The sequence below is a fragment of the Chiroxiphia lanceolata genome, chromosome 1 (assembly GCF_009829145.1).
Source record: "Chiroxiphia lanceolata isolate bChiLan1 chromosome 1, bChiLan1.pri, whole genome shotgun sequence".
In the NCBI taxonomy this organism is placed as follows: Eukaryota; Metazoa; Chordata; class Aves; order Passeriformes; family Pipridae; genus Chiroxiphia; species Chiroxiphia lanceolata.
In genome coordinates this window covers 72,551,453-72,566,428 of record NC_045637.1, presented here as the reverse complement: position 1 = coordinate 72,566,428, position 14,976 = coordinate 72,551,453, and the positions used below count along the sequence as shown (strand labels likewise).

The 14,976-nt window shown below is 35.9% G+C and overlaps 1 protein-coding gene across 1 annotated transcript in view; it reads left to right on the top strand.

Annotated features, from left to right (window-relative positions):
- The window catches only part of ABCA13 (ATP binding cassette subfamily A member 13), a 176,034-nt gene that overhangs the window by 32,765 nt on the left and 128,293 nt on the right, over positions 1 to 14,976 (top strand). Inside the window, 6 exon segments of the mRNA XM_032683056.1 lie at positions 196 to 314; positions 1,598 to 1,770; positions 2,910 to 2,986; positions 3,514 to 3,635; positions 6,229 to 6,423; positions 8,241 to 8,405. Of these exon segments, the coding sequence (XP_032538947.1) occupies positions 196 to 314; positions 1,598 to 1,770; positions 2,910 to 2,986; positions 3,514 to 3,635; positions 6,229 to 6,423; positions 8,241 to 8,405 (851 nt within the window).

The following is a 14,976-nucleotide window of genomic DNA, read 5'->3' as shown; positions in this document are numbered from 1 at the left end:
AATTGAATCAAACCAGCCTTTCTTGCCCACTGTAATGATACCTAAATTTAGCTAGACATATTTCTTTATGCCTTTAACTTATCAAATTTTCTTTGCTTTTAAAAACTTTGTTGTCCTTTATTAGTTGGCTAACTTTTGAGTCCAGCATTTTTATGAGGTTTTTAACTGATTAAACCTGGACATTTTCTCTTACAGAAGAACCAGTTGTCTTTGGCAACATTTTCTGTGTCATTACAAAGTGTAAAGATGGATTAACAAGTCACTTGCTCCCTGCTATCTTTGAAGGGATCACTGTGGTTCAAGATCATTATCAGGTTTGAGTGGTTCCCACACCTACCAGTGTGCTTTACAACATGCATTAAACTCTGGAAACTAATGGGAGTTTCCTTTTTTCCCCCACTCTGAATGACGAGTCCCCTTGGTGACTATAGAAAGCTGAGGTTTGTATGGGCATAGCTCTGATGATTTTGATAGTGATATTCAGGAGAAATTCCTTAAGTAAACAATGGTGAACTTTGCAAACTGTAAGTATGACTAAAATTATTAGAATTCCTACAACTAGAATAACTGGATTGTCAATCAATATCAAACAGCAGCTCATTTTTAATTTCTTTAAATTATGTCATACTGATGATTTAATGAATTACAGTACATTTATACTTCTAAATCTTCACAGGACCAGTTGTGAAATCAAACTAGATACGAATACACTTCTTAGGCAGATTAATTCCAGATAAAATAGTAGTTGTGATTACCAGTTGGGATCAGTCTGTTTTTCTTTGACGGTACATGAAATTACCAGCTGGAGAAAGTAATATTTGACATATAGAAACTCATCCAAAGCTGGAAGCAGGCCTTTTGATAGCACACACATACCCAATACTGAAGTCATGCTTTTTAGTATAGAATTTGCCTCCTTTTTATGAAATAGCTCTGCTACTTTATTCACCTGGACACTTCGCTGATATGAGCACCAATGTTTTAAAACAAACAGATGACATATGTCAAAGTAGAATTTTGAGGACCAAATGCATTTCTGTAGTCACTACCATTCTATGACCTACTCCTGCAAGTATTAAAACAGCCTTGCAAAATCAAAAACATGCATATTCCAGTGAAAATATAAAAGTGCATATTAGACAGATCATAATGCATGAAAAATTTTGGATATGATTATCCAGATATTTTGGTTTGTTGATTGGAAACTGATGTTCAAAACAATTTTTTGGGAAAAAGATAAAAATTGTCAACCTAAAATAAATAAATAAAGAAAGAAAAAAGAAAGAAAAGAAAAGCTTATTTCATTTTGAAATAAATTTGAAATTAAAATGTTTACATTTATAGTAGTGGATGAATCTCCTTGACAGGCTAGTTCCAATTCCCAATTTGGCTGTTTCCAAAACTCAGATATTTGAAAATTCCTTGGCTCTTGAAAACTTCTCACCCACTTTCAATTACTCATACAATCAGTAAGAGAGTATTACTTTACCCATATTCTCATTCAAAAATCTGTATCATCTGGTTGCCAAGAGCTGCTACTTCAAGCAATAACACAATCTCATGAATTTACTAACTGTATGACCACTGTGTTTTGCAGGATGTTGAAAGATTGTGGCCTACTTTCAACAAGGGGGATTGCAAGAGTATGGCATATATAAACCAAAAACTTTCCCATAGTTTGGAGACCTTCCAGGAAGCCTTGCAGAATACCAGAAATGACAGCTGTGAATGTCGGCTAATGTTGGGGAACATACAGAGACAACTGCAAATGTAAAACTTTTTACATTTTGGTACCTCAAACAGTTCTCTATTTTTAGCAATGTTATTCTGTACACATCTGTGTTCTAAATTATGTAATTGCAGGAGAAATATTGTCATTTTAAGCTTTGTTCATTTGACTGAAAATTGAGTGGATAAAATGTACAAATTATTCAAGTAAATTAGAAAAATTCTGAGTATTTCTAAAAGCCCTTAAATTTTTGCTGAGCACTTGCAGAAAATCTTGCTGCTTCATCAGGTAAATGCTTTGAATCGCAACTAAGAAAGTTTTCAGTTTCCTATGACTTGAGTTAGGTCAAAATTTTGATATCTAAATTTTTTTGTTTAAAGCTGTTTTGATATGGCTTGTCCTCTCAGTAGCTGGATATCTTTTTGCAAAACGGAAAGCATTCACATCAGTTCAGCAGTTCAAACAGTCAGAAATGTGGGATGGTGTTTGTAAACTGATGGAATTGAACTTCAAATAACTTCTGATATTTTCTATTCACTTGAAGAAAAACAGTAAATGAATAGTAAACTGCTACTACAGAGTATTTCAAACGTGCTATCGCCTAGAAGCGGTCATTGTTATAATTGTTGCTATACTAGTTTGGCGGTTGGGTTGTTTTCATAAAGAGCTTGAATTGTGTCTGAATTACAGTAATAATACAAAAGAACTTAAACTTAAATGCTGCTCCAAGCCATGGACTAATGTCCAGTTTTTGAAGAATAAATAATATCTGATGTGTGCATACTCTTTCTTACTTAAGTTATAATTAGATAGACTTTATTCATCCTGAACTTCAGTAATTTGTATCTCTAGGTTTTAAAAATGTGTGTTCAGTAAGAAACCTGGAGGTGATACATTGCTAAATCTGTCCTTCTACATAAACTACTGTTTGCTAAAGCACTTAGCCATTATGGGAAGACCCTACATTTGCAGTCTCCTCTAGTCACAGAATATAAATAATCCCTGCACCATATAAACACAGTGTGAGAAGGTTTGTAGAGGTGCTAGTGTGTGCACATAGAGAATAATGTTACCTTTTTGGCTCACTTAGTGGCCGTTTCACTATTCATGTTAGTCTTTATGCATAGAAATGCCAATGACTTTGTTCTGATAACTTGTGAAATGAAGCCTATCATTTCAGGTTGGCTGAAAATTTGGAGCTACAATTATCAGAAAATCCAGCAGCTGCTCTTCTCAGCAATTTAAATCTCTTGAATGGTGGGTTCCAGTTTTCTTCACTTTTTTGTAAACTACTGTTATGTAATTTTGTAGGACAATAACTGTTTCTTTGTTCTTCAAAATTCAAAGGTACACTGCCTATGTAGACCACTGACGTAATGCGATATATTTTCATTGTACACATGTGCCCATACATGCACCTTGAGTTGGCACGGGACAGCATAGTACAGTCAGCTAGAACATTTACAGTAAGATGTAGGGATTAATTAGAAAGAAGAGAGGACTTAAATTAGTGTAGGGAGAAAACCAGAGAGGACTAAAAGCTGTTATACTAATTTCAGACATTTTTGTAGTACAGGGATGTGGGATAACAAGTGCTTTAGTAGAATAACGCGAACAGATGCAGAAGCCCTTTAAGTCTGCCAGGAGAGTGACCTTTAAATTTGAAGTGAATTACATGATATGAAGTTTTTGTCCTTTATCACTGTTCACAGTAAATTGAATGAAAAGGATACAATCTAATTAAGCAGATTTGTACTTTTGGCACTATTTCCCTTTTCTTCCAGATGTGAAAGTCAAAGAGTATGTGCAGAATCTTACTCAGCTGAGGCTAGACATTGGTTCTTCTGTCAATATTTCTGAAGAAACTGTCAATACCATCTTGGAAGCCAGTGTCTCTCATTCAAAGGTAAAAGATCAAAAAAAGGTGTCATATTAATACGTCAGCCTATAGCCCGATGCACCAGCTGAAACAAAACAAGCCATATTGTTTGTGTGGAATCTTATATTTTCACTTATCATTTCTATGTGGAATATCTACATGAATTTTAGGACTTAAAAATAATAATGTGATGCATTAAGAGATCAATTTATATTAGCACTTGTCTTCTGGTCCAAATGGTACTGCTTCATTACTTTCAGCAGTGTTTTACCCCCTTGTACTGACACAGAAATTGAGCTTTGCTATCTTGGGATTGTAGAAAAGATGGGGATTTCTGAAGATATTGTTTGGTATCTTACCACCTCTACTCCTTGCAGGAGGGGGTTGTCTTCTGCATTTTTTTTTTATTTCTTTGTGTGTTCCTCACTCTTCTTACACTATATTACCAGTATCTTACTTTCACTTTATCTGTTGTCTCTTGAGTATTGTAAGTTTTCTGAGTGTAAGACTGTGTGTTATCATTGCTGTTTTCTGTGATCCCTGCGATCAGTAGAAATCATGAAAAATGCCACCTACTTAACAGGTTCTCTCTCTGGTTAGTGTTTGCATGACTGGGAAGAGTTGTGGGTGCATTTGGTGTAAACTCTTCAGGTCAATCAAGCAGCCACCGGGTGTCAGTGATGCTCCACTTGCAGAAACAGTCACAAGTCTTTTCATGAAAAGTGCAGCTATTAAAAAGACAGCTCAGACCATCATAACTACTTATGATTTGATGATTTGTTCTTCTGCTTCTTTGGCATTGTGACTGCCTTTATTGTTAGCTTATTATTGTGATACCAGTAAATGGTAATGAGAGAAGTCATCTGAAAGCAATTCAGTTAAATGGGATTCGGTGCACCTTTGATCCTTTGAAATAGTAATGCTAATTGACTGAAATGTCAAATTACTTTCCATCCTTACTTTTTGCCAGTCATATAGAGCTTAGATATATACACGTCTCACATTCATATATTTATATAGAATTTTTTTTCGCTTAAGTATTTAAATCCTCCCCCAATCCAACTGGAGCATTAAAATGTCTGTGTTTCCTACTGATTATGCAAGCTGCACAAGTACTTTTTAAAGCCATAATTTAGGCATGCCTGTTATGTTTATGGTCTATATAGCCACTGTCTGATAGCCCTAATGATAGCTGTAGGCCCATTGTAGTCCTGTATTTCTGTGATTGTATACTGTACTGTGCTTGCCTCTGTAATGGTAAGAGTAAGCCTGAGAATTGCTTGTGCTTATTGCATTTACCCATAATTTGTGCCACGATATTGTATGCTGGCCATGCTCATTGACATGTGATTAAGGGATTTGTAATAGCTCCACACCTATAAGCTGAAGACTATAAGCATTCATTTACTGACTATAAGAGTTTGGATTAGGTCTGGTGCTCACAAAGCTGTAAGGAAAGTTCAGAGAAACTTAACCTAGTGGATAAAACCCAGAATGGGTTACAGCTGCACTGAAATGGTGATATTCATGTGGGATACGAGGAAATAAATTTCAAATTGTATCATACTCAATTTTCCTCCACAGAAAGAAGTCCAGATCAGTATATTCATATACCATTCCTTGTATGCACACACAAAAAGTGAATATTTAAATATATAGGAAATCCTTTAGAATCACAAGGGCAAAATTCTGTTCTGGAATAAAATTTGAAAAGTCAAATTATGAGTTGGAAAACAAAATATTCATAGGAATTAAAGAGTTAAATCGCATATCCTGACCAATTTTGGCTCCTAATTGGATTTTCTTGCAGATTCTCTCCCTTGTTGGGTACTGTTACTAGCAAGAGATGCATTCAGTGGAGGCAGTAGAGGTGGGTTCTGTCCTAAGCAGGAAAATGGAGCCCTGTATGTTGGCTCTTTTAGGCTCCTACAAAAACTTGTAAGTTTTCTGGGCTTGTTGAGATTGGGTAGCTAAGAACTCCTGAGATATCTGGACTACAAGCACTTGTCTTTTGATGTGACATTTTTGTAGGAAGAAACAAACCGTCATTATCCAAGGTTTTATTCTAGTCTCACTTGAAGTCTGCTTAGTCATTTATTTGTCCCTTCATACACTATGAAATGACATTTCAAAGGACTGTTTAAGTGAGAAATGTGAGCTGACTCAGAGTGAACATTGTGCCATATAGGCATCACCAAGTGTTAATTTTGTGTGTCCTTTGAAATAAGGAAGGACCATATTGTTTGATTTTACTGATTCATAACACTTGGATTTTGATCTTTATATGTTGCTGTAACAAAGGTGTATATCTGCTAGAAGGAGTGTGTTCAACATTGTAAATATGCCTGCTTATGGAATGAATGCTCATAGAATGAATGATCTATCTGTGAACAAATGAAAGTAAATCCTTATAAGAAGTATATTTCATCTTTTTATATGTACGTAGAGTATAAAGTAAGAACACACCAATCTGATATAAAGCTGTATAGTTTATTATTTCAGGTCTGTTGGTGACTGTAAATAGTCATGTTACCGTGACAAAAATTTTCACCTTATTGACTATAAAAAAAGATGATGCAGTTCAGGGTGAAAAAATTTTAATACACATACGTTCTGATAGGTTTTTTACAGTGCCTTTGTCGTAGCTTTAACTGGAAGATGTGATGAAGAAGTACTTAGCCTGCTGCTAAAGCTGCCTGAAAACAGTAAAACTTCCCTGGTAGTGGAAGAATTATGTTCCTTACCAGCACTGGACTTGTACACCATGTTTGTGCTGATTATACAGAATTTAAACTTACGTCACATCATTTACAAGGTAAGATGGAAAAAACCCATTTGGTTCCTATGTTTTTCTTCTGAAGGTGGTGTAAAGAACACAGGTAGATAGATTGATAATTCTATTATTTCTTCAGATATTCTTTCTCTGTGGAATTAAACAGTGGACATATGGCGGTTTTTGTCTTCATCTAGCTTCACAGAACAAATACAGTTGAAGAATGGGGTTGATAGGTGCTACTGCATTCCATTTCATGCTTCCTCAGAAAGATTATTGCTTAGGAGTTAGTTAGGAAAGCTTTACAGAAAATATAGGAAGTCAATTGCACTTCATGTAATTAGTCACTTCTTTATGTGTAAGTGTGGAAGACTGAGCTGGCATCATGGGAATTATAACAACCATAAAAGCTCAAATCACAAGAATGACAAAATTATTTTCTAGGAAGAATTCACAGCACTGAGTATGCAAAACTCTGCAGCATACGTGTATTATATGTAGATAATATGTAGAACTGTAGATAATCTGCAATCTATTGTGGGTTTTCAGTGAGATAATGTTTTCACTTATAAGAGCAAAATTATTGAGTGTGATTTCTGATAGTTAAAAAACATTAATTTCAGTTATTCTGGGGTAATTGATTGACAGAACATAAAGTGTTGTAAGTATGAATAGCTGAAATAAAGTTATAACATTGGGAGAAGGAATATTTTGTTCTAAAGCCAGGTTATATTCTGGATACTGCATGTTCAGCAAAACAGGTCAACTACAGACTTTTAAAATCAAGACCACTTCCCAGAATAGGTAAAGATACCAGAGATAAAAGATTTCTACTTCCTGAATTATCTGCAAACCTAGAGGGAAAAAAAAAGAAGAAAAGAAACCAGTGCTTATTCTGATGAGTATTTGTACTAAACCCTAATGAAACAATGAATTCCTAGCAAAGAATAAACAATGTTGTCAGCTCATCCTAAATTATAATGGAAGTTCTGCTAGTTTTTGGCTGAATAAGATTTTTCTACAGTTTCTCCTTCTTCTTTTTTTTTAAACTGTGTAAAAGCAGGTGAAGGCTGAGATGAAAACTAAGCACAGACATTATAATTGCAAGTCCAATAAAGGTACATAAAGTAATCAGAAGACGCAACTGAAAGCATGTGATGAGATGATAGTATTTTTAATATTTTGCATAGACAGGTAACAATGAATTGTTTTGTGTTATTGTATCAGCTAAATAAACCACAGAAACAAAGGGAATAGAGAGAAAATCCATAATGCCAAAATTTGCATGGTGGAAATAGCAAACAGCCAATTGAACTTAGGTCAAGCAGGGAATGAAGTGCATGCAATCATTTTGGGTATGAAAAATGTAAAGGCAGGAGAAGTGCAAAATGAAAGTTAGCTGCTTTAGGAGTCATATTACACAATAAAAGTGGTTGCTAGACTTAATTTAACTTACAAATTATTTTTGAAATATTAAATTCCTGCATTGAACATCTTTAACCTGGTAAAAGAAAAGTTCTCATTTACACTGAATTCCAAGGGGACAGAATGTTGCAGATCCCATTAGCATCTTGGGTTGGAGAGCTCTCTTCAGCCTGGCAGATGTAAACATGTTCTCTGAATTTTAATTCATGATTTGTCATAGGCCACTTCTAACATTACCAGGGAACTTTTCTTCAGCCTAATTTGAGAGTGACTGGGGAGTTATAATAAAAGGAGTTCCGTTAAACATGGTTTGTAGGAATATTATATAGTCAGTTTTAGAAAAAAGGTAAATAATTTCGATTGCTTCATTGAAAGGTTAAAATTAGTTTCTAACGGGAATTTATGACTGTGATTTTTTTTCCTTCTTGCCCAAGATCCAGATACCACCTGAGATAGGCAATGTGCTAAATATGCTACTGGATGTGGTTTCTAGTATCAGTTCACTTCTTGATAAAGTCCACCATGTCATGGAAAAGCTTCCAATGTTCCTCCAAGGAATTAAAAATATTGATGTGCTTGACATCTCTTCATTGCAGCAGGTATGTGTATGATTTCAATATGCCAAATTAATTCCCATTATGAGGTGCTTAGTTAGGGATATGTGCTTAGTAAACAGGCACACTAATAGAAACGGTATCCTAGAAAGTTGGGAACTTAGAGAAGAGAGTCCACAGACCCTAGGAAGATTCACTTGGTCTCTTTCAAGCACTCTGGTAATTCTGAGACTATTGATGTGTTGTTTCTGTAATCTCTTTTTCTGTGAACTTATGAGATCATAGGCTAAGTTACTACAGTGTTAGTCTACTATACTATTAACAATACTATGTATTATCTGTGATTTGGAAATAGCCACGCCTTTTCTGTTAATGCTGTATTTTTTTTTATGAGGAGACCATTATAAGTTTATAAGTTTATAAGAAATAACTTTGCTTTTTTAGAGGATAAGATTTTAAGATAGCATGTGCAGTTCTTTTATCTACTATGTGTTTCTGTTTGAGTCACGTAAGGGGTTTGTGTGATAGTTCTGCTCAACATTCAAAAAAAAAGGGGCATGAGGTGTGAGTGAGGATATTTTCTTTGTCCCTGCTTTTAAGGGCAGTTGCTGTATGCACATCTACACAGCTAGCAAAGTGGTGAGCCTAGTATTAAATAAATCAGAAAAAGGATTTCTATTTCTAAGCAGGTTCCGATTCCATAGGAAGACCTGCTGACCCCTATGACATTACCTTATGGGTTTACTATCCTGTGTGGAAACTTGAGGATTGAATCTGGTTCTAAAATTGCAAACCTCTAAAAGATCCCTCAGTGGTAAACCAAGCAATCTTGTTTATTACTACAGTTACAGAGTAAACACTGCCTTAAGGACTATTTTCCTTAGTGATATGAATTTTTTGAAGATCTTCTAATCTGTGTGATAGAGACATGTTGAAAAATGTTTTTCTGGTGCATATTAGTTTTAGTTTTGAGCCTCTCTTTCTGGAGCAGCTCTTTAGCTGCCACACTGAATGGCAGCTTTCATTGGATGCTTACATCTTTTCTGCTTTCCTGAAACTAGTTCTTTGACAGACTTTCTTTCCAACAAATGAAATATTCCTTTCAGACTGAAATTCCAAAGTTGCTTATTTGATAGAAGAATGTTCTCAAAAGGTTTTAAAAAAATTTACAAAGAAACAAATGGAACAGCAGAGGGCCATCTACTCACAGTTGTAAACTTTGCTTCATGGCCATCCCCACTATCCTGTAATATAGCACAGATTTAACCTTGGAATTTTTGTCTGTTTTTAGATCTTACCTTTTTTGATCACTCTTTTTGACAAAATCTTTATTTTGTAACATTTTGTTAAATCCCTTTGTCTTGAGAAATTGCTGGTTTTTTTGATCACCTAATAATTTGTTGAGGATTAAAATAATCAGTGTCTATTTCTTTTATTAATAAATTAGATGTTTGATTTCAAGGGCTCTTCTATCTCTGTAATTTTTTTTTCCTTTTTTGGACTAGTAAAAGTTGTTTGGGTGTTCTTTCTTTTTCAGATTTCACTGGATTTTTTTCTACTTTCCAGTAATACTTTTAATTATTTTTTGCCTCTTTTCTATGGCAGCCAAACTTGTGCCACTGTATTCTACTAAAGTGGAGATATTGCTTATACACCTCCCTCCTTAAATGTTTTCTTCTATTTCCAAAGAGTCCATCTTTCCAGATTTTTGTTTCACGATAACAAAGACCAAAGTAGTTCAGTGACTTAGAAAGATTACCAAATAAAGAATGTGTTTTTAAAGTAAAAATATGTCAACCTTCAGCACGGAGCAAGGCATATTGACAATTTTGAAGTTAGTTTAAAAAAATTAGTTACTTCTGTAGTAAAAGATATAATAAAGTGATTGTCAATTATGCATGTGGATTCCTGTCTGAAAGAAAAAATGAAAATGAAGAAATAACTTTAATATATATGTAAAATATGATGTTGAATTGATATGTTACACATGGTCTAATAAAAATGATGTAAAAACATTCTATCTGCCAGTCAGTAGTAATTGGAATATGGAGCCAAATTCTACTGTTAACAACCTTGAGTGAATGGATAACTCCCTGAGGAAAAACACTAATGATTTCAATCATGATTTTTGCTTGTTTATTTGCTGTTTGAAATTATTTACTTATATTTCCATGCCTAATTTTTGTAATGCTTGTCACTCATGTCAAGAAGCTGGAGGAGACTTCTTGAATTGCTGAATGCTGTCAGTTGTGAGAGGTGGCCTCTCTCTGTAATCCTTCCACTAACATGAATAAATTCTCTGTGTAACCTATCATTGCTGAGAAGTCTGGACTTCAGCAAAGCCTTTGACACCGCCTCCAATAGCATTCTCCTGGAAAAGCTGGCAGCCCACAGCTTGGATAGGGGCACTCTGTGATGGGTTAGGAACTGGTTGGAGGGCTGGGCCCAGAGTGCGCTGGTGAATGGTGCTGGATCCAGCTGGTAGCCCGTCACTAGTGGTGTCCCCCAGGGATCAGTGTTGGGCCCAGTTCTGTTTAATCTTTATTGATGATTTAGATTAAGGGATTGAGTGCACCATTAGCAAATTTGCAGATGACACTTAAGTTGGGGGAGAGTGTCGATCAGCTGGAAAGCAGGAGGGCTCTGTAGAGGGACCTGGACACGGACAACTGGAGAGCTGGGCTGATTCCAATGGGATGAAGTTCAACAAGGCCACAACAACCCCATGCAGCACTACAGGCTGGAGAGCAGCCAGGCAGAAAGGCATCTGGGAGTTTGGATTGATAGGAAGGTGAACATGAGCCAACAGTGTGCCCAGGTGGCCAAGAAGGCCAATGGCATCCTGGCCTGGATCAGGAACAGTGTGGCCAGCAGGACCAGGGAAGTGATTCTTCCCCTGTCCTCAGCACTGGCGAGGCCACACTTCAAGTACTGTGTCCAGTTCTGGGCCCCTCAGTTCAGGAAGGATATTGAGGTCCTGGAGCAGGTCCAGAGAAGAGCAATGATGTTGGTCAAGGGACTCAAGCACAAGTCCTATGAGGAGAGGCTGAGGGAGCTGGGGTTGTTTAGCCTGGAGAAGAGGAGGTTCAGGGGACACCTCATCACTCTCTACAACTACCTGAAAGGAAGTTGTAACCTGGTGGGGGTTGGTCTCTTCTCCCAGGCAGCTAACAGTACAACAAGAAGGGATGGTCTTAAGCTGTGCCAGGGCAGGTTTAGGTTAGATATCAGGAAGAAATTCTTTACAGAGAGGGTAATTAGGCATTGGAATGGGCTGCCCAGGGAGGTGGTGGATTCTCTGTTCCTGGAGGTTTTTAAGATGAGACTGGATGTGGCACTTATTGCCATGGTCTAGTAACTAGGGTGGTAGTGGATCAAGGATTGGACTTGATGATCTCAGAGGTCTTTTCCAACCCAGCTGATTCTATGATTCTATGATTCTGTTGAGGTTATAAATGTATAAGATTCTGACTTAAGTTTATTTGTGGCTAGTGTGTTTATTCTTGTGTCAAAAATGTTCTGTAGTATTTTTAACTTCTCTGACTTGCCCATATGTTTGTGGAAGGCCTCTCACAGTACTTTTCTGTTTTGATAGGTTAAATAGACTTATTTTAGCATTTGTTTTGTTTGCTTTAGTTTTTGTCTTTTATTACAGGCTCTCGGTTGTCTCAGACAAAGTAGCGTCATTTGTTCATGCTGGGTTAAGGCTAATCTTGACTATGTGGAAGAAGAAATGTACACAGTCTTTGAGGGGAATTACGACTGATGACTCCTGTTGTTCTGCTCGTTCATGTCTATACCTAGTAAAATGACTTTCCTAATCTTACATTCCACTTTTTCATGACTTCAGGTGATAAATAATGTTTTGCACTGGTAATCTTTGTACGCAATTTACCTTAACTTAAGTAATTGGTTTCTTGCTGTATTGCAATCCGATCTCTCCTGAAATGTCTTCCGGTATCAAATGATAGGCAGTAATTTTTTTCTTTCAGGGCTAAATAACTTATCACAGTGGACCCATTTTTGGTCTCACAGGAATAACACTAATAACTTCTCTGTGATCCAGTGTTTTATTTCCTCTTAACAGACTTCCTGCAATATCTTTTTAGCACCACTTTTTACCCACCATATAGCTATTGCATTAATGCTGATTAGTATTTTTTAGAACAAGAATATTAATTGATTGTTGGAATTCACCTATATTAGAGATAGCATATGTCTTTTTTGGGGAAAAAGGACTTGGCCTCCCATATAAATATGTTGTGTTGGTCAGGAGTGATAATTTGAGAATGTGTTAAATTCTACTCCTTAAATACTGTTGTCTTTAATGATCTTCACTTTAAACTTAGTGTATATCTTGCCCTTTTGAACATCAGAACCAGATATTCATCATTTCCCGGAACAGTATGCCACTCATTCTTGAGTAGAAATGATTTTTCTACTTTTCAAATAGTGCCATCTAAATTTGGTAGGCTTCTGAAAAACTGTTTAATTGAATCATCAATTTTGCTGTTTTCCTTGTGATTCTGTCAATTTCAGGACAATAAAGACTTTGTTCTCTTTATGTTTTTTTGCAGAATTAAGAACATCTATTTGTCTGCATTTGATTCCTTTAGTCCTTCTGATTCATCAGATTTTGAATTATCTTCAACCTCCTTGTAGTTTTCCAGGAAAATTGTGTTAGTTTTTCCTTTTTTAATGTAGTACTTCTGAATGTATTTTAGTTTTATGTGCAAACTGTAGCCCAGTTTGACTTTCAGGTTCTTTTGTTGAATAGCTGATATTTGTATTCCGTATGAATTTGTTTTTATTCATAATATTTTTTTAGGTATACAGCTGTTCAGTTAGTTCAGAAGCCTCTGTTCTATGAGGTTTTTGCCTCCATTTGATAATCCAGTTCCAGATACCTTTTAATCTTCAATACTAACTTTCCTCTTCCATGAATTTGTTAGACTGACTTGCTTGTCAGTAGGAACCAGTAGGAAACTGGTTGTTTGGATTCATCAGTCTTGATTGCAGTCCTACCTTATGTAGTTTAAAGTAGAACAACTGGATCAAAGATAACTTTTTTGGGGGAACATCCATCCTATAGAGTTCTCCTGTTTCTTCAAAGCCAAATTTTAGGAAACATATCTTTTTGAGTCGGTGGATATTTAGCTGAAAGACAGCAAGTAGATTCAGCCTGTTACTGGCAGCTTACTGTATAAATATTCATTATTTGAATTCCAAGTTGTTTTGATTGGAACTGGAATTAATTAGCAAGTTTGTGCTCTTTGACTGAAATAAGCCTCATTTATCCCTCTAGCTCAAATAATCACTAATAAAGATTCAAAACCACTTTTATACAGCATTGTGCATAAAGTTTATTTCTCCAGTGAAATCCATGCCAGCAGACTCATTCAAGGACTGTAGATGATGGTTTTATGAAATCTGGATACCATTTATTTACGATACTCTGTGCTGAAATTGTGTGCTGAAAGTAAGATTTTGGGAGCAGCTAACACTAAGTTTCAAACAACACTTACTAATATTCCTCCAGGATTACTAAAGAAGCACCTGGCACTTCAGTAAATGCATTGATCAGGATAAACTGTTTCTAACGGCTCAATCTCCTAACTGTCTGTGATTAAATCTTTATGTAAAGTGCTGTACTACTTTGAAAATTGACTCTTCTGTTTAAAAAAATCCAATGATAAATGCTAATTTATTTCAGGGTTGAATGTGTGTGTTTGACATATCACAATGTTTTTTCTATTTGCCAGTTATGGAGTCTTCAAATGATGTCTGATAGTCTAGTTATGTCTTTCCCGACATGCATCTGCAAAAATAATGGGTATGAGGTGAGCCAGTGCACCCCTCAGTTATACTCTAGCAGCATGTTGCCTTGCAGTTGTATCCTCTTAGAACTGTGTGCCTGTACAGCCTTCCACAGATACCACTTAAAACTGAGCACATTACTTGAAAAGAGAAGTTGCACAGAGGATGAGGTTGTTGATATTTTTTTTTTTTAATGTGGCGAATGATGGTGCTTAAGCCATAAGAGCAGTCAGATTGCTCTCTTCCCTCATTAGATGTATGCTAGTTATGAGTAAATGGCAATAATAAATGCTGATATGACTCAAGATGTGCAAAAACTAGAAGCACATCTAACAAGTTAAAAGATGTACTTGAAAAATAGGCTTTTAGTGCATGTACACTTGAATACTTTTTTTTCTTCTTAGCAACTGTCTTCACTGCAAACATTCATTGCAAAATGGATTTGGTTGTTTCTGCTGCCTTAGTGACACAGGAATAATCTACCAGAAGAGCACACTGTGAAAACTAACAATGGAATCAGGGGATCTGTAGCCCAGTTGTCTTGATATTTTCATTTCTCTTCTGCCTAACTGATATATAGAATTTTTCAAAATTTAAGGTATTACTGTCTTTCATTGAGTATCCTGATAATTAAAACTACATTACCTTTCACCATGATAAAGGTGATCAGAAGAACAGAAAAGAGCACAGCAGGCCCTCATTCTTAAAAGCAGTTTCAACAGCCTAATTTTGTCAATCTCCTTGGGTGCCAATATTGACAGAACACCAGAGCTACTCCCTGAAGCTACTAAAAGCTAGT